At 40.8% G+C, this 18,797-nt stretch overlaps 1 protein-coding gene across 1 annotated transcript in view; it reads right to left on the reverse strand.

Annotated features, from left to right (window-relative positions):
* The window catches only part of carm1l (coactivator-associated arginine methyltransferase 1, like), a 101,660-nt gene that overhangs the window by 40,886 nt on the left and 41,977 nt on the right, over positions 1 to 18,797 (reverse strand). Inside the window, exon 3 of the mRNA XM_067983284.1 lies at positions 7,331 to 7,437. Coding sequence (XP_067839385.1) covers positions 7,331 to 7,437 — 107 coding nt within the window. The remainder of the gene's footprint in view (positions 1 to 7,330; positions 7,438 to 18,797) is intronic.

Here is an 18,797-nt window from a genome sequence, read left to right on the forward strand (position 1 = left end):
TTTCCTGCAACTCCATGTTTTAATCTCTCTAATTCAAGTTTCCATCCCTGCCACAGCAACGAAATGACCCTAACCAAGGTCGCAAATGGCATCCTCTGTGACTGTGATCATGGCGCATTATCCCCCCTCGAATGCCACTCCTACGTTGCCCAGCTCAGTGGGACTACCCTCGCTTAGTTCCACTCTTATCTATCCAATCATAGCCAAAGCATCTCCAGTAATGGCTTCTCTTCCTAGCCTCACATCGAGATCTATTTGTGGCCCCCTCCTCTTCCTCATCTACATCCTGTCCCTTGGCGACATAAGAAATAGGAGCAGGAGTAGGCCATACAGCCCCTCGAACCTACTCTGCCATTCAATAAGATCGTTGCTGATCTTCGACCTCAACTCCACTTCCCAGCCCGATCCCCATATCCCTTGATTCCTCTAGAGTCCAAAAATATTCCGCAGACATGAGGTTCAGCTTCCACATGTATGCTGACGACATCCAGCTCGATCTCTTGACCTGTCTCAACTTCTCCACTGCCTCCGTGTCGTCAGACTATTTGTTCAACATCCAGTCTTGGATGAGCTGCAAATTCTTTCATTTATAAAACTGGGAAAAATGAAGCCATCATCTTCCCAGTCCCCCAACATCTCAAATTTAACATTTTCATTCTTGTGCTTAAGTCCCTTCATAGCTTCACTCATCTCTATTTCTGTAACTTTCTCTAGCCTTCCAATCACCTCCCTACCACCCCCACCCCGAAATCTCCATTTCTCTGACTGGCCTCTTGTGCATCGCCTCTCTCTTCACTCCACCATTGCGGTTGTGCCTTCAGCCAACTAGGCCCCACGGTCTGCAAGTCCCTCCCTAAACCCCTCCCCTCTTTTAAGACCCTCCTTAAAATCCATGACTTTGACCAAGTTTTTGGTCACCTCTCCGAACATCTCCGGTGTCTATTTTTTCCTTAATCCTCTGTGAAGCACCTTGGAATGATTTTCTACTTTAAAAGGTGCTATATAAGTGCAAGTTGTTGTTGCCATCACTACTTGTTGATTATATATGAGTCAATCTCCCATGGCATTGCACAGTCAGTCAAGATCAGGTGTAGTCTGAAGTGGGGTTGGAGGGCAGTGGATAATTGGACCAGGGCACTCAACTGTAATTTAGTCCACATTTGAAATCATATATTCTGTCCCTATTTCTATATATTTCTATTACTAATTTCTATGTCCATATTTATAATGGAAATTGCCTACAATGAAATGCCTCCGCTGGGGGTTTCCATTATAAATGGACATAGGAATTTATAATGGAGAAAGTTGAAAGTAAGTGTGCATTTCAATGTAAGAGTTTTAATATACTACCGGTTGACTAGCCTTAGTATTGAACACGGAGAATCTAGACCAATTGTAGTCTTGAGGTGAAGCGGGGTTAGATGGTGGGGGATAATTGGACGAGGGCATACAGACATAATTCAGTCACCATTTTGTCCTTATTTGCAGTAGTCTCAATGGCACCAATAAAAATAATAAAAATGGTTTGTCTATACTGAGCTAGCTGATATCAGATAGGACAATGGTACGGGTGCTATATGTTGGCCTCAGTGTCCCCGGCCTAAGAAGAAGGGAAAAAAAATCAGCCCAGGTTCCCACACTTGATCATATCCAACAACTACAATCGACAAGCATGAATGGGTGAGGTCAAGATTGGATTTGATGGTGCTGCCCTCCCACTCCCCTTTATAAAATAGTATAAAGAATGGCTACCATGGAGCCATGGAGCCATCCTCCAGCACAGGTCACTGCCTTCAGGGGAAAAAGGTTAGGAATAAATAAGTTTTGTGTGTCTTTCTCCATTGAGATAATATATTTGAGCAATAGTCAGGTGTCAGATTCATATCCAGAACTTTGTGGTCAGGTAGCAAACTTTACAATTTGTGCCACTGTAATTCATCTGAAAATAGGCATATATTTCTCATGATATGTTTTCTGCATAGATATTACTAGCAAGATCTAATGTGTATAAAAGCATGTTATATTTACAAGCTCTTTTTTGTGGCAAGTCTTTATGGCTGAATTATAAACCTTTAATTTGGATTTGTACTTTTAAGGGCATCTTATTGTTAGAAAGAGGTTGCAGCTGAATTGTCTAGAATTGCCAGGAACTGTTTTCAACATTACAATTCCCTCAACAGTTGTTAAGATTCAGTCAAGAAATGTTCATTTTCTTTGGTATTTTTTTTCTTAATCTGCTGTTTTTATTATGGAAGTAAATTCCCACATTTTTGAATTTTGCTGGGGATTTGTACAAGTTTCACTTTTTAAGTTTTGGCGAGTCTGCTGTAATGGGTAAAATTGCGAATGCAGCAGCTTTGTTATATACAAACTAAACTTGTTAAGTTAAATAAAAGAGTAAGTGAAATATGTCACACTGCTAAACATTAGAGTGCTAAAGTAGAGACTCCTCCAGTGGCTTAGTAGGTAAGTGTACTGCTGTGGTATTAAACCATACAGATCTGGACCCAGTTTCAATCCTGGATGTGTGTGGAGTTGGTCAATCTTGCTTGGTGTAGCTGTAGAGTGCTAGAATTGGCCTCCATATCCCAGTCAACAGAAGGAAAATATTGTCCAGGGTTCCCACTAAAGATGTATCTACTAACAAACCCAAAACTAAACATGGGGTAGATAGGAGGGTAGCATTTTCATGTTTTCTTTATAGACGACGAAAATTCATTGAAAATCTGAATAACTAACGACACCTTGTTGCAAGACACAGAGGTAAGCAGAAAACAACTATTAAAAAAACAGATTTTTGGTGTCAGGTTTCCAGTTTGGTCCAAAACTGGAGAGTTGGTAACATTAGTTCCCACTTGTGGGCTTGTGATAAGGACAGAATCAGGCAAGGACGTGCTGCTCCTTCTTCACATGCAAAATGGCCACCGCTATTCACTTGTACTTAAAAGAATGGCCACTTGGGCAAGGTTGGTCTGGTAGTATCGTTAGAACTGTAATCAGCATGGGTCAAAATAGAAACACTAGAAATACACAACAGGTCCATCGGCATCTGAAAGAGAAATAACTGGTTAACGTTTCGAGTGGGGATGTTTACCCAAAACATTAAATTTGCTGTTCCTATTTCACAAGCTGATAGAAAAATGCAAGAGATACACAGCTAGTCTATTTGTTTTTTATCTCACACTTCCAGCACTCAAATGTTTCTTCTTACCTCAGCCCAGCCTGGTCACCACCTTCGGAAATGGAGGAGAGAAAATATTGAACAAGTAGTGAAGCAGCTATAGCTAAGAGTAATTTATAAAAACAATATTTCACCACAAAACCTGTATAGGAAAGAAGTTTAGTTTTTCTGGATCGTGTAGCATTATCTGAAGGTGTCTGTTTTCGGCTATGAAATTCTCTCGGGAATTGCTGTTATTCAGTCAAAAGGTGTTTAGATCTTCATTCTATGCCCTGTAGGTTAACCCCTTCGCAGCTCAAGAGTTGGTCAAGTCTTCTTTACAAGGAAAGAACGGGAGATAGAACCTCACAATTCATATTCTGCAGCAGGTAAACATCAGCTTCAACTGTTCATTCCAGCAGCTTCTGAAGATTGAGGGAAAAGGACTTTTTTAAAAAAAAAACAACAGCTGCTTTTACATTGCAGCCCAGGCAGAGGCGTGTTAGGACAGTGCAACCCTTACAATTGCACAGGGCCCCGAGCCAGTAAAGTCCCAAGAGGATCCAGTGATAAGTTTAAGAATTGAGGTAAATACATCCCAATTTTAATCGAGTGACCCCAAACCTTCCTGTAAAATGGCTGCACTGTGGGGACCCAAGATTCTGCAGATGCGCTGGGCAGGCTGTGACACTTTGGTCAGTACCCATGTGCGGAATAGTGATGTCATGATGTTGCGTTGTGATGCCACTACAGAAATAATAGGAAAGTTTGTGTGTGGTGAAGTACTATCACAATGGAAATGTACTGCCGCTGCCCTAGAACTACCTTTACTAGCCCAAGCCCACTAGTCCCAGCCAGTGAAAAATGGGTCTTCCTTGCTGCAGGTTTAAAACCCAACAGGTTGACGTTGATGCGGCTGCCACACTACAGGTGCCAGTGGGCTAGGAAAAATATAAATGTGGCTAATATGTGTCGTCAAGAAATGAGTCCATCTTGGTTACTACTCATTTTCTTTCTATGGAAGTACCTGTCTCTTGATGATCCACTTGGCATTGGGGCTCAGCATGTAGGAATATGCAAGTTCAGGATTGCGTCACAACTTACTGGTATTCCAATGTGCCCTCTGCTGTAAAATGTATTCTTACATCAACGTGTTGCACCTTAAACTGTGCACTTACGTTGCGATTCCTGAAATGCAGTGATTATAAAGAGTATTTAACAATAAAGGTTAGAACTCTCCAGATGCAATGAACCAGAGAAAGGCCCATGTCTAATGGCAGTAAAAACAGGAAATGCTGGAGCTGCACAGCAGGTCATTCAGCATATGAAAGAAAAGGATAAGCTAGTTTTTATAAAATAGAATCCTAGAATTTAAAGCACAGAAGGAGACTATTTAGCCCTTTGTCTATTTGCTAGCTCTTCAACAGGAACTACTCAATCTAATCCCATTTTCCTGCCTTTTTTGTGCATCCTTTTATATTCTTCCTTTTTATATATTTATCTAATTTTCTTTTAAATAATGTTATAATTTCTGCCTGAACTGCCACTTGTAGTAAAGCATTCCATGTTCGAATAACCTTTTTGTGTGAGAATTTCCCTTTGTTTTTCTAGTGATAGCCCAGAGTCTATGCCCCCTTATTTATTTGTCAAACAGTGAAAACAATATTTCACTATTTACCTTTTCAAAATCTTTAATAATTTTGAAAACCTCTTAGATCCCCCCATAACTTTTCTGTTGCAGTGAAAAAGCCCCAAATTTTTTAATCTTTCTTCACAATTATATATCATTCCTAGTGTTATTCTTGTCAATCTTCGTTGACTCCTTTCCATGGCTCTAATATCCTTTCTATAAGGAGGCCTTTAATGGCTTTTCCTACCTGCACTCCCATTTTTATGGATCCATATACCTGTAATAGTCTAGACTTGACTATTCCAATGCTCTCCTGGCCAACCTCCCATCTTCCACCCTCCATAAACTTGAGCTCATCTAAAACTCTGCTGCCCGTATCCTAACTCGCACCAAGTCCCGTTCACCCATCACCCCTGTGCTCGCTGACCTACATTGGCTCCCGGTCTACGAACGCCTTACTTTTAAATTTCTCATCCTTGTTTTCAAATCTCTCCATGGCCTCGCCCCTCCCTATCTCTGTTGCGCAGCCCTGATTTTAATCGCTCCACCACTGGCGGCCGTGCCTTCAGCTACCTGGGCCCTAAGCTCTAGAATTCCCTCCCTAAGTCTCTCTGCCTCTCTCTCTCCTCCTTTAAGACACTCCTTAAAACTCACCTTTTTGACCAAGCTTTTGGTCACCTGACCTAATATGTGGCTTGATAATCGGTCCTGCGAAGTGCCTTGGAATGCTTTACTACATTAAAGGTGCTATATAAATGCAAGTTGTTGTTGTTGCATCCCTAGATCTCGCTGCTCTTCCACTTCACTAAGAGTCTTACCATTTAGGGAATGCTTCCTTTCACCATTTTTCCTCTCAAAATTTCCATTTCACACTTACCTGCCTTGAACTGCATCTGCCACCTATGTGCCCATTCCATTATAGGAACATAGGAACAGGAGTAGGCCATTCAGCCCCTCGTGCCTGCTCCGCCATTTGATAAGATCATGGCTGATCTGTGATCTAACTCCATATACCTGCCTTTGGCCCATATCCCTTAATACCTTTGGTTGCCAAAAAGCTATCTATCTCACATTTAAATTTAGCAATTGAGCTAGTATCAATTGCCGTTTGCGGAAGAGAGTTCCAAACTTCTACCACCCTTTGTGTGTAGAAATGTTTTCTAATCTCACTCCTGAAAGGTCTGGCTCTAATTTTTAGACTGTGCCCCCTACTCCTAAAATCCCCAACCAGCGGAAATAGTTTCTCTCTATCCACCCTATCTGTTCCCCTTAATATCTTATAAACTTCGATCAGATCACCCCTTAACCTTCTAAACTCCAGAGAATACAACCCCAATTTGTGTAATTTCTCCTCATAACTTAACCCTTGAAGTCCAGTTTTCATTCTAGTAAACCTACGCTGCACTCCCTCCAAGGCCAATATGTCCTTCCGAAGGTGCGGTGCCCAGAACTGCTCACAGTACTCCAGGTGCGGTCTAACCAGGGTTTTGTATTGCTGCAGCGTAACTTCTGCCCCCTTGTACTCCAGTCCTCTAGATATAAAGGCCAGCATTCCATTAGCCTTATTGATTATTTTCTGCACCTGTTCATGACACTTCAATGATCTATGTACCTGAACCCCTAAGTCCCTTTGGACATCCACTGTTTTTAAGCTTTTTACCATTTATGCTGTGTCTGTCCTCCTGAAATCTCTTTCACTTTTCTTTACAGTTTGCTATGTCTCTTAGTTTACCATCAACAAACTGATATTGCTCTTGTGCTATATCTAAATCATTTACAAATGGGAAACAAAAGTCCCAGCAGATTCCAAGCACACTATTACACACGTCCAGCGCATCTAAAAAATATCCATTTATCCCAACACCCTGTTTTCTGCCTCCTAGCCTTCCCTCTATCCATAAGACTCACTTTTCTTTAATACTATGAGGGGGGAATGGTTTTCGGCAATAGTGCAAAATGGATGGTAATGAATTGCAGTCTGTTTTATACCCCACCTGATTTTCTTTTCCATTGATTTCAGTGGCAACTTATCAAATGCCTCCTAAAGATCCATATTCAACATATTCCCTTTATCTATACACTGTGATTTCCTCAAAATTCAATTGTTAGTCAACCATGATCTGCCCTATCCCTGATTAGCCCACTTTAATCCCATATTATGGACCCTAGTGTTTACGTACAACTGAGTTAAGATTATGTTATGTTTTTCTCCTTATTTTGAGTAGGGGTGTAACATTTGGCACCCTCCAGTCCTTTGGCACAATTCTGTTTCCAAACATCTTTGGAAAATTATGGTTCATTCCCCTGCTATCTATTTCCTCGGCTCCTTTGGTGCCTTATTGGAGGAGTTCTGATGAAGGGTACCACCCAAAACATTCACTTATCTTTTTTTCTTTCAGATGTTGAATTAACTGTTATGTATTTCAAGCATTTTCTGTTCTTACTTCAGATTTCCAGCACTTTTTAATCACGGGCTAAATTTTCCACCCACTGACAAGGCATGGACAATAATCTAGCCCGGATAGCTGACCGGTTCTTACCTGGAAATATTGTGCTGCAGATGCATCTTCTGTTCGTTGGCTGAATGCTGAACGAGCTTTATTGGAGTTTTTAAAGATCTTTAAGGAATTGTAAAAGGTAAAGAACTCTGAAAACAAGTGAAAAAATATTGTGTTAAAATCAAATAATTTCAAGCCATGTTATAGACACGGACAGTGGGCATTATGATCACAGCTACCAACTCACAGCAGTCTTAGAAACACTCCCACGACAACACCACTTGGTACAATGTGATTGGTGCAATAGAATCAACATTTTCTGTGCCAGACTGACTCATGGACCAACCTTGTAGTTTATACAGTGCTACAAGAGGAAATGTTGGTACAGTGAAACTACATAACTAATTATAACTTGATCCAAATGAACACCTGTAATAAAAAAAGATTACTTTACTGGTCCTCAAAGGCTTGTAATACACAGTAAGCTACTTATAGTGCAGTGGTGACTTGGCCAGAATGTCCAACGTTGAATGTAATTACACATATCAGATCACTCTGGGTGTGCCAGCACTAGAACACATCTGGACTTGCGTGGAGCTGCACTGTGGATGATCAGTGACGGCTGGGAGACAAGCATTAAAACAAAAAACACCTGGAAATGTACAAACAAACTGACAATCCTGTCCAGACAAAAATCACAGAAACCTACACCCATATTCATCTTTGGTTGGGCAGATACTGTTTGTCTAGTTTACCTGAAGTGGAATTAAGTTTAAAAATTACTACTGTCACTTAGTAATCAACAGGTTAATATAATAACATTTTAATCTCTTGCAGTGGTAGCATTTTCGCTTCTGAGTTAGAAGGTTGCGAATTCAAGTCCCACTCCAGAGACTTGAGCACAAAATCTAGGCTGACACTCCAGTGCAGTACTGAGGGAGTGCTGCACTGTCGGAGATGCCACCTTCTGCCCTCTCAAGTGGCTGTAAAAGATCCCATGGTATTATTTCGAAGAAGAGCGGGTGAGTTCTCCCCGGTGTCCTGGCCAATATTTATCCCTCAACCAACTGGAACCGTTTCTCTGGTCATTATCACATTGCTGTCTGTAGGACCTAGCTGTGCACAAATTGGCTGCCGCATTTCTTACATTACAACAGTGACTACACTTTAAAAGTACTTTATTGGCTCTAAAGCGCTTTAGGACACCCTGAGGACATGCAAAACACTATATAAATACAAGTCTTTCTTTCTTTAAGATTACTTTTTTTATTATCATCAATAGCCAATTCAGCTCTCTGCACACCAAATATCCCAGCCTACAAAATGTTTCTATGACCTAAATCATATGAACTTATGCAAAATCAATTTGCATGCATATAATAATTTCTCTGATACTTCCAAAGCCAGTAATAATCTACACTTGGCAAAGTTTGCTGGGTTTCCACCCTATTTCCAATGCCCAGGATTTTCTGGGGATTTCCTGTTTTGGGGGCAGGGCGGGGGGTGCGGGTTGTGTTTAGGGCAGCAAATGAAATGAGAGGGTCCTGAATGGACCTTCTGGCTCATTTTCGTTTGGTATGCTGGGCAAGTGTGCGCTATGCCTTCCACCTCTCCCTCCTCAGATTGGAGGCCTAAAAAAGGTAAATATCACCTTTCTTTCACAAGTTACACAGTGGGTCCTTTGGGCTGGAGGTCTTCTGCTTGCTGTTTTGGGACAGCAGTCAGAAGGCCCTACAGTTAACAAACATTACCCCTGCTGGAGACCTCAGGCTGTATTTCTACCCCCTACACAGGGTGCAGTCCTTGGGGTGCATTTATTCCTGGGGTATGTCAGGCATATGCAAATGGAAATATCCTGATCTTTTCAGGTGGAGCACACTTTGGCCCTTATATGGACAATCTGATTCAGGAGACAGAAAGAATAGTAGCTGTGGACAAATCTTCAAACACAACCAAAAAAACTTCTTAAATTAGACCTGCTTAATGAGATGACATTGAAATGTTGTTCCTTGCAAGGTCTGCAAGGGCCAAACGCTTTAGTTTAACACAGATCAAAATGGCAAAGACTCTGTTTAAGGCTTCAACTGGTTAGTATAAAGAACTATGCTGAAACCAAAAATCACCTTGTGAGGTCTTTGTATTCTGTTCTGGCAAATTTGGATATATAACTGTTAATAAGTAGACTGGAGCACTCTAATGTAAATAAATAGGAAAAAGATCAGATTAGAGTAATTTCTGTTTAGACAAAAATCTAAATGTATTTTTATTTTCCTATGTATTTTGATAAAGATTTAAATGAAAAAAAAATAACTTGCTCTCTACAATAAATAAAGCCCTTTATGCAAGTCCATTGATACCATACCTTAGTGCAAAATGCACACAATTTCTTCCCCGGTAAGGTCCAGCTCATAATGGGGATGTAATTTTCAGGCAGGCCAGTAAACGGGCAAGCAGCATATCCGCCTGTTTCAGGTGGGAGGCTGCTTTCTTGTGGCATTCAGGGTCCTACACTGGTTGCAGGACCCCATTTGCAATTTTCAATTACAAATGGGGAGAGTGTGCGAATTTTCCATTATTCTCTCTCACTATCCCGCCCGATATCAGCATGTTCGCGGAGGAGAATCCAGCCCTATTTTTCTGAATTAAAAAATAAACAAGTACATAAGCTAGGTCAAAGGCAAGACTGCGCCTTTAATACACACATTATATGTGTACGAGTATAAGGATTAATAGAATGAGAAACAACCAATTGGCTCATTATGTCCACTCCTTCCGACAAACTGTGCATAATTTGCATTATCACGACTTCTCTCCAACTTATTTAATCTAAAGAATGCAAAACTTCCATAAAGATAAACTGTTTTTGAAATTTCTCCATGACCCCCACAGTAATCTAACATACATTACAATCTGTCTTATTCAACCATGGCCAATTGCATTCCACAGAAGACTGTCCCATGGTCTCAACAGGACTGGAACAATGGGCCATAAGAACGTAAGAAATAGGAGCAGGAGTGGGCCACCCGGCCCCTCGAGCCTGCTCCACCATTCAACAAGATCGTGGCTGATCTTCCATCTCAATGCCATTCTCCTGCGCTATCCCCACATACTTGATGCCTTTAATATCTAGAAATCTATCGATCTCTGTTTTGAATGTACTCAATGACTGAGCCTCCACAGTCCTCTGGGGTAGAGAATTCCAAAGATTCACAACCCTCTGAGTGAAGAAATTTCTCCTCATCTCAGTCCTAAATGACCTACCCCTTATTCTGAGACTGTGACCCCTGATTCTAGACTCCCCAGCCAGGGGAAACATCCTCCCTGCATCTACCCTGTCGAGCCCTGTAAGAATTTTGTATGTTTCAATAAGATCACCTCTCATTCTTCTAAACGCCAGAGAATACAGGCCTAGTCTACTCAATCTCTCCTCATACGACAATCCTGCCATCTGAGGTATCAGTCTGGTGAACCATCGTTGCACTCTGTCTATGGCAAGTATATCCTTTCTTAAGTAAGGAGACCAAAACTGTGCACAATACTTCAGGTGCGGTCTCACCAAGGCCCTATTTAATTGCAGTAAGACATCTTTACTCCTGTACACAAAACCTTTTGTAATAAAAGTCAACATACCATTTGCCTTCCTAATTGCTTGCTGCACCTGCATGTTAGCTTTCAGTGACTCATGTAGAAGGACACCCAGGTCCCTTTGAACATCAACATTTCCCAATCTCCCACCATTTAAAAAATACTCTGCATTTCTGTTTTTCCTATCAAAGTGGATAACTTCACATTTTTCCACATTATATTTCATCTGCCATGTTCTTGCCCACTCATTTAGCCTGTCTATATCCCCTTGAAGCCTCTTTGCATCCTCCTTACAACTCACATTCCCACCTAGTTTTGTGTCATCAGCCAAATTGGAAATATTACATGTGAATGAACAAAAATATTACATTTGGTCCCCTCATCCAAATCATTAATATAGATTGTGAATAGCTGGGGCCCAAGCACCAATCCCTGCAGTACCCGACTAGTCACACTCTGCCAACCTGAAACAGACCCGTTTATTCCTACTCTCTGTTTTCTGTCTGGTAACCAATTCTCAATCCATGCCAGTATATTACCCCCAATTCCATGTGCTCAAACTTTGTTCACCAACCTCCTGAGTAGGACTGAAAGCCTTCTGAAAATCCAAATACACCATATCCACTGGTTCTCCCTTATCTATTCTACTAGTTACGTCCTCAAAAGAAAACCAATAGGTTTGTCAAACATGATTTCCCTTTCAGAAATCCATGTTGACTCTGCCAAATCCTATTATTATTTTCTAAGTGTCCTGTTATCACATCCTTTATAATAGACTCTAGCATTTTCCCTATTACTGATGTCAGGCTAACAGGTCTGTAGTTCCCGGTTTTCTCTCTCTCTCCTTTCTTAAATAGTAGGGTTACATTTGCTACCCTCTAATCTGCAGGAACCATTCCAGAATCTATAGAATTTTGGAAGATGACAACCAATGCATCCACTATTTCTATAGCCACCTCTTTCAAAACCCTGGGATGTAGATCATCAGGTCCTTGGGATTTATTGACTTTCAGTCCCATTAATTTCTCTAGTACTATTTTTTTTACGAATACTAATTTCTTTCAGTTCCTCATTCTCACCAGACCTTTGGTTCTCTAGTATTTCTGGGAGGTTTTTTGTGTCTTCTTCTGTGAAGACAGACACAAAGTATTTGTTTAAGTTCTCTGCCATTTCCTCATTCCCATTATAAATTCTCCCATCTCTGTCTGTAAGGGACCCACATTTGCCTTCGCCAGTCTTTTCCTTTTTACATACCTCTAGAAGCTTTTACAGTCCGTTTTTATGTTTCTCGCAAGTTCACTCTCATATTCTATTTTCCCTTTCTTTATCAATTTCTTGGCCCTCCTTTGCTGAAATGCTCCCAATCCTCAGGCTTACTGCTTTTTCTGGCAACTTTATATCCCTCTTCCTTTGATTTAATATTATCTTTAATTTTTCTTGTTAGCCACGGTTGGACCACTTATCCTGTTAGGTTTTTGTGCCTTAAAAGGAATATATATTTGTTGCAAATTTTGTGTAATTCTTTAAATGCTAGCCATTGCCTATCTACCATCATACCTTTTAATGTAGCTCCTCAATCAACCTCAGCCAACTTGTGCCTCATACCTTCGTAGTTTCCTTCGTTTAGATTTAAGACCCTAGTTTCCAATTGAACGACATCACTTTCAAACTTAATGAAGAATCCTATCATATTATGGTCATTCTTCCCTAAGGGCTCCTTTACAACAAGATTATTAATTAACCCTTTCTCATTGCACAATACTAGATCTAAGATAGCTTGTTCCCTAGTTGGTGCCTCAACATACTGATCTAGAAAACAATCTCGTATACATTCCAGGAATTTGTCCTCCACTGTATTAGTGCTAATTTGGTTTGCCCAATCTATATGTAGATTAAAGTCCCCCTTGATTACAGTATTACCCTTGTTACATGCACTTCTAATTTCCTGCTTTATACCATGCCCTACATTACCACTAGTGTTTGCTGACCTATAAACAACTCCTACCAATGTTTTCTGCCCCTTGCTGTTTCTTAGCTCCACCCAAACTGATTCCACAACTTGATCTTCTGAGCCAAGATCCTTTCTCACTATTGTACTGATCTCATCCTTTATTATCAGTGCGACCCCACCTCCTTTTCCTTTTTGCCTGTCCTTCCTAAATGCCAGAAATCGCTTCGGAAATAACGGAGGTCAACAGCACTCTCCGTTTTTAGTGTTGAATTGAAGGAGCAAATTCCCACGTTTGCACATACGCAATAAAACGCAGAAATCGTGAACTTGCTCCTAGTGGTTCGCCGGCGATATGACAGCTTTGAATTAAAGGGACATCGCACTCTGCAATCAGGGAAAATCAATCAAAAAGCACAAACTTGCTTATCTGCCCAGCTAAAAAGTAACTAATTACGTCACCAAACAGGTACGCTTAAAAATACCAGGTTTTAAAAGCCATGTTAGTCTTAATGACTACCAAACAACTAAAAATTAACTTTTAAATACGTGGAGTCTCATATTACTCCTTATTTTAATAGTTTTTGTTCATCAAAAAAAAATTAAATTAAAACATTTTTTAAAATAATTATTTTTCCCTTTTTTCTCTTTAATTTAATTCAATTATTACTTTGGCTTTTTATTTAAAAAAAATTATTTACTTACAATGACACCAAGAATATTAACTTTGAATGAATGAAGTCTGCTTGCCTACTTGAGCAATGTAGCCTGAATCTGTGGGCTTCTCTTCCGGACAGATTTTGTGGGCGTGTCTCCTCTTCACAGACGTTTCCAGCTGCATAGCAACTCACGCTGCGCAGAGGCTGGACTGATAGCACACATTTTGTTTCAAGTTCAAATTCAAGCAATTGGATGCCACAGAGCCCGCAGTGAGTATTTTTGTTAATTAAATTCGCAGGAGCTGCAGTGAGCATTGCCTCACTGCTCTGGGCGATTTCTGGCCCAATAGTTTTCTATAGACTGCTGATCATCCATATCTATACTTGCCCTTGTTAATTGTATCCTTAACTAGATATACATCAGGTTTATTCTTTGTTTCCATTATTTGCTTTCTTTTCTCAGGTTACAGCTCTGAAACCAAACATCCATTAAGAAAGCTGAATGTGGTGGTAAACTGCAAATTAACTATATAAAAACCTTATTTTCATAGGTTCCCCAAGCTTGGCATATATTTTTGTTGCAAGATCCAAAATAAATGATTTGTCCCAAATATTATTTTTTAAAAAAGCTTTCTGTGTGAGTCACCAAGGCTATGTTTTTAAAGAATAAAAGGGCTTTTCCCTTTGCTGTTTTTGAGCTGGAAATCTGCTCCTTCCTTAACCATACAAAATCAGAACCCATTATTTTAAGGTATTAACTCCTGGAAATGTTCATGTTTCAATATTTTGGATTCAACATGAATGATCTTGTGTCTTTTAGTCCTTGACCCCTTCAAATATTTTTAGCACCCTTTATCAACATAAACATATTGTGTTATCAAATTGGCAAAGGTAGTCTGAGGGCGAGTTCATGGAATACATTCGAGACAGTTTCCTAGAACAATACGTCATGGAACCAACCAGGAACAGGCTATTTTAGATCTTGTACAGCCTGGGATACATTTCATCTGGGCCTGGCAATTTATCTATTTTCAAAAATGCTAAACCCCTTAATACCTCCTCTCTCACTATGTTTATCCCAACCAATATTTCACACTCCTCCTCAGTACAATTTCTGCATTGTCCCCCTCTTTTGTGAAGACAGATGCAAAGTATTCATTAAGAACCATACCCACATCTTTTGCCTCCACACATAGATTACCTTTTTGGTCTCTAATAAACCCTATTCTTTCCTTAGTTATCCTTTTGCTCTTTATGTATTTATAAAACATTTTTGTGTTTTCCTTGATTTTACTTGCCAGTATTTTTTCATGCCCTCTCTTTGCTTTTCTAATTTCCTTTTTAATTTCTCCCCTGCACTTTCTATACTCCTCTAGGCTTTCTGCAGTATTGAGCTCTTAGTGTCTGACATAAGCTTCCCTTTTTTGCCTTATCTTACCCTGTATGCTTCTTGTAAAGAATCTTACAACACCAGGTTATAGTCAGGAAGGAGATAATCTCCGAAAGCTTGTGATTTTCAAATAAAATTGTTGGACTATAACCTGGTGTAAGATTCTTTACATTTGTCAACCCCAGTCCATCACCGGCATCTCTACATCATGTATGCTTCTTGTCAACCAGGGGGCTCTAGATTTGGCAGTCCCACCCTTTTTCTTTGTGGGAACCCCTTGAATCTCCCCCTTGAATGCCTCCCACTGCTCTGACACTGATTTACTTTCAAATAGTTGTTTCCAGTCCACTTTTGCTAAATCTTCTCAGCTTAGTAAAATTGGCCTTTCCCAAATTTAGAACTTTTACTCCTGTTCTATCTTTGTCCTTTTCCATTACTATGCTAAATCTAACTGAATTATGATCACTACCACCAAAATGCTCTCCCACTGATACTCCTTCCACCTGCCCAACTTCATTCCCTAAAACTAAATCCAGAATTGCTCCCCCACCCCCCTTCTTGTTCGGCTTGCTACGTACTGGCTAAAAAAGTTCTCCTGAATGCAATTTAAGAATTCTGCACCCTCTATACCTTTTACACTGATTGTATCCCAGTTAATATTAGGGGAATTGAAATCCCCTACGATTACTGCCCTATTGTTTTTCCACTTCTCAGAAATTTGCCTACATATTTACTCTTCTATCTCCCTCTGACTGTTTTTTGGGGGGGGGGGGGTCTATAGTACACTCCCACCAGTGTGATTATCCCTTTTTTATTCTTCAGTTCAACCCACATGGACTCATTTGATGATCCTTCTAACATATCGTCCCTCCTCACAGCCGTAATTGTTTCTTTAACCAATATTGCCACCCCCTCTCCTTTTTTATCCCCCTCTATCTCGTCTGAAAACCCTATAACTAGAAACATTGAGCTGCCATTCCTGCCCCTGTTTAAACCATGTTTCAGTAATAGCTAAGATATCATACTGCCATGTGTCTATCTGTGCTCTTAGCTCATCTGCCTTATCCACTATACTCCTTGCATTGAGGTATATACACCTTTAAGCACTGCCAAAGTCCTTTGTTGTCTGGTTTCTAACCTTTGTTTCCTCTGCCTTCCAAACTCGCTTACTAATTTTCTGCTTTCCACTTCCAGCTCTGCTTCTCTCTCTTCTGAATCTACGCTCAGGTTCCCATCCCCCTGCCAAGCTAGTCTAAACCCCGCCCCCTCCACTAACAGCACTAGCCAATTACATAGTTATGAGGGGAGAGTTGGCTAAGGTAGATTGGGAAATTAGATTAAAAGGTATGATGGTAGATAAGCAGTGGCAGACATTTAAAGAAATATTTCAATATACATTCCATTGAGAAATAAAAACTCCATGGGAAAAGCGATCCATCCGTGACTAACTAAAGAAATTAAGGATAGTATCAGATTAAAAGAAGAGGCTTATAATGTTGCTGAGGATTGGGAGAATTTTAGAAACAAGCAAAGGATGATCAAAAAATTGATAAAAAGGGAGAAAATAGAATGAGAGTAAACTAGCAGGAAATAGAAAAATAGATTCTAAGAGCTTCTACAAGTATATAAAAAGGAAGGGAGTAACAAAAGTAAACGTTGGTCCTTTAGAGGCTGAGACAGGAGAAATTATAATGGGGAATAAGGAAATGGCAGAGATGTTAAACAACTGTTTTGTATCTGTTCACAGTGGAGGACACAAAAAGCATGCCAGAAATAGTGGGGAACCAAGGGTCTAATGAAAGTGAGGAACTTAAAACAATTAATATCAGTAGAGAAAAAGTACTAGACAAACTGATGGAACTAAAAGATGACAAATCCCCTGGACCTCATGGCCTACATCAGAGGGTTCTAAAAGAGGTGGCTGCAGAGATAATGGATGCATTGATTGGGATCTTCCAAAATTCCCTAGATTCCATAACAATTCCAGCGGATTGGAAGGTAGCAAACGTAACACCAATATTCAAGAAAGGAGGGAGAGAGAGAGAGAACAGGGAACTACAGGCCAGTTAGCCTGACATCAGTTGTTGGGGAAATGCTGGAATCCATTATTAAGAAAGTAGTAACAGGGCACTTAAAAAATCATAATATGATTAGGCTGAGTCAACATGGTTTTATGAAAGGGAAATCGTATTTAACAAATTTATTAGACTTCTTTGAGGATGTAACTAGCAGGGTAGACAAAAGGGAACCAGTGGAATTCCAAAAGGCATTTGATAAAGGTGCCACATAAAGGGTTGCTATGCAAGATAAGGGCTCATGGGGTTGGGGGTAATATATTAGAATGGATAGAGAATTGATTAACGGACAGAAATCAGAGAGTAGGGATAAACGGGTCATTTTCAGGTTGGCAGGCTGTAAACAGTGGGATGCCGCAAGGATCAGTGCTTGGGTCTCAGCTATTTACAATCTATATTAATGACTTAGATGAAGGGACCGAGTACAATGTATCCAAGTTTGCTGACAATACAAAGCAAGGTGGGAAAGTGAGCTGTGAGGAAGACACGAAGGGCTCAATTTTAGGGGGCAATTGCGGGTGCGTTGGGGGCTCCGAAAATCGCGGAAATCCTGTTTGGGGTCGGAAGCCGGCTCCAACTCGCCGACTTCCAAGTTTCCCAGGGACCCATCTCTGTGGGCACAGGCGACCCGAGAATGGAAGTCCCACCGGCAATTAAAACCGGAAGGATGACAGTTAAAGAGCCAAATGTACCTCATTGAGGTCCTTAGGGCACTTTACCTGTGAGAGATGAAGTAATTGTAACGATTTTTTAAACTTACCTGGGCGGCTTGCCCACCGCTTCTGATTCAAGGGTCGGATCAGGGAAAAAGAAACTAAATAAATTACATAAAACACCATAGAAGGAAGTTAAAACACAAAATGAACCTACCTTTGCACCCTGCTCCTATGTCTGATGTCTCCCTCTCCGATCTCCCCCTCCCCGAAGTTCTCCCGATGTCCCCCTCTTCACCTCCCCCCCCCCGATGTCCCCCTCTTCACCCCCCCGACGTCCTCTCCCAATTTTCCCCTCAACCCCCCATCTTCCCTTCCAGCACTAGATGACATCTCTTTCTCTCCCCCCGTCATGTTGCAGCTCCTGACGGCAGCCAGCCTGTCAATCAGGCTGGCTGCCGGGCGCAAAACCCGGAGAGGACGTTAATCATCAGCAATCAACATGCGTCGGAAACGGTAAAAGTTTTGTTCATGCGAGTTTGCAATGCCACCTTCACCACCCCGTGCCAACCCAACACCATTGCAAAATCGAGCCCAACGAGTCTGCAAAGGGATATAGACAGGTTAAGTGAGTGGGCAAGAAGGTGGCAGATGGAGTATAATGTGGGGAAATGTGAGGTTATTCACTTTGGTAGGAAGAATAGAAAAACAGAATATTTTTTAAATGATGAGAAACTATTAAATGTTGGTGTTCAGAGATCTGGGTGTCCTTGTCCAAGAAACACAAAAAGTTAGCATGCAGGTACAGCAAGCAATTAGGAAGTCAAATGGCATGTTGGCCTTTATTGCAAGGGGGTTGGAGTACAAGAGTAAGGAAGTCTTGCTACAATTGTACAGGACTTTGGTGAGACCACAAGCTGGAGTACTGTGTACAGTTTTGGCTTCCTTATCTAAGGAAGGATATACCTGCCTTGGAGGCGGTGCAATGAAGGATCACTGTATTGATTCCTGGGATGAAAATTTCTCCTCATAGGACAAACCTAAGTAGAATGGGCCTATACTCTCTGGAGTTTAGAAGAATGAGAGGTGATCTCATTGAAACATATAAGATTCTGAGGGGGCTTGACAGGGTAGATGCTGAGAGGTTGTTTCCCCTGGCTGGCGAGTCTAGAACTAGGGAGTGCAGTCTCAGGATAAGG

The sequence above is a fragment of the Heptranchias perlo genome, chromosome 4 (assembly GCF_035084215.1).
Source record: "Heptranchias perlo isolate sHepPer1 chromosome 4, sHepPer1.hap1, whole genome shotgun sequence".
Classification (NCBI taxonomy): domain Eukaryota; kingdom Metazoa; phylum Chordata; class Chondrichthyes; order Hexanchiformes; family Hexanchidae; genus Heptranchias; species Heptranchias perlo.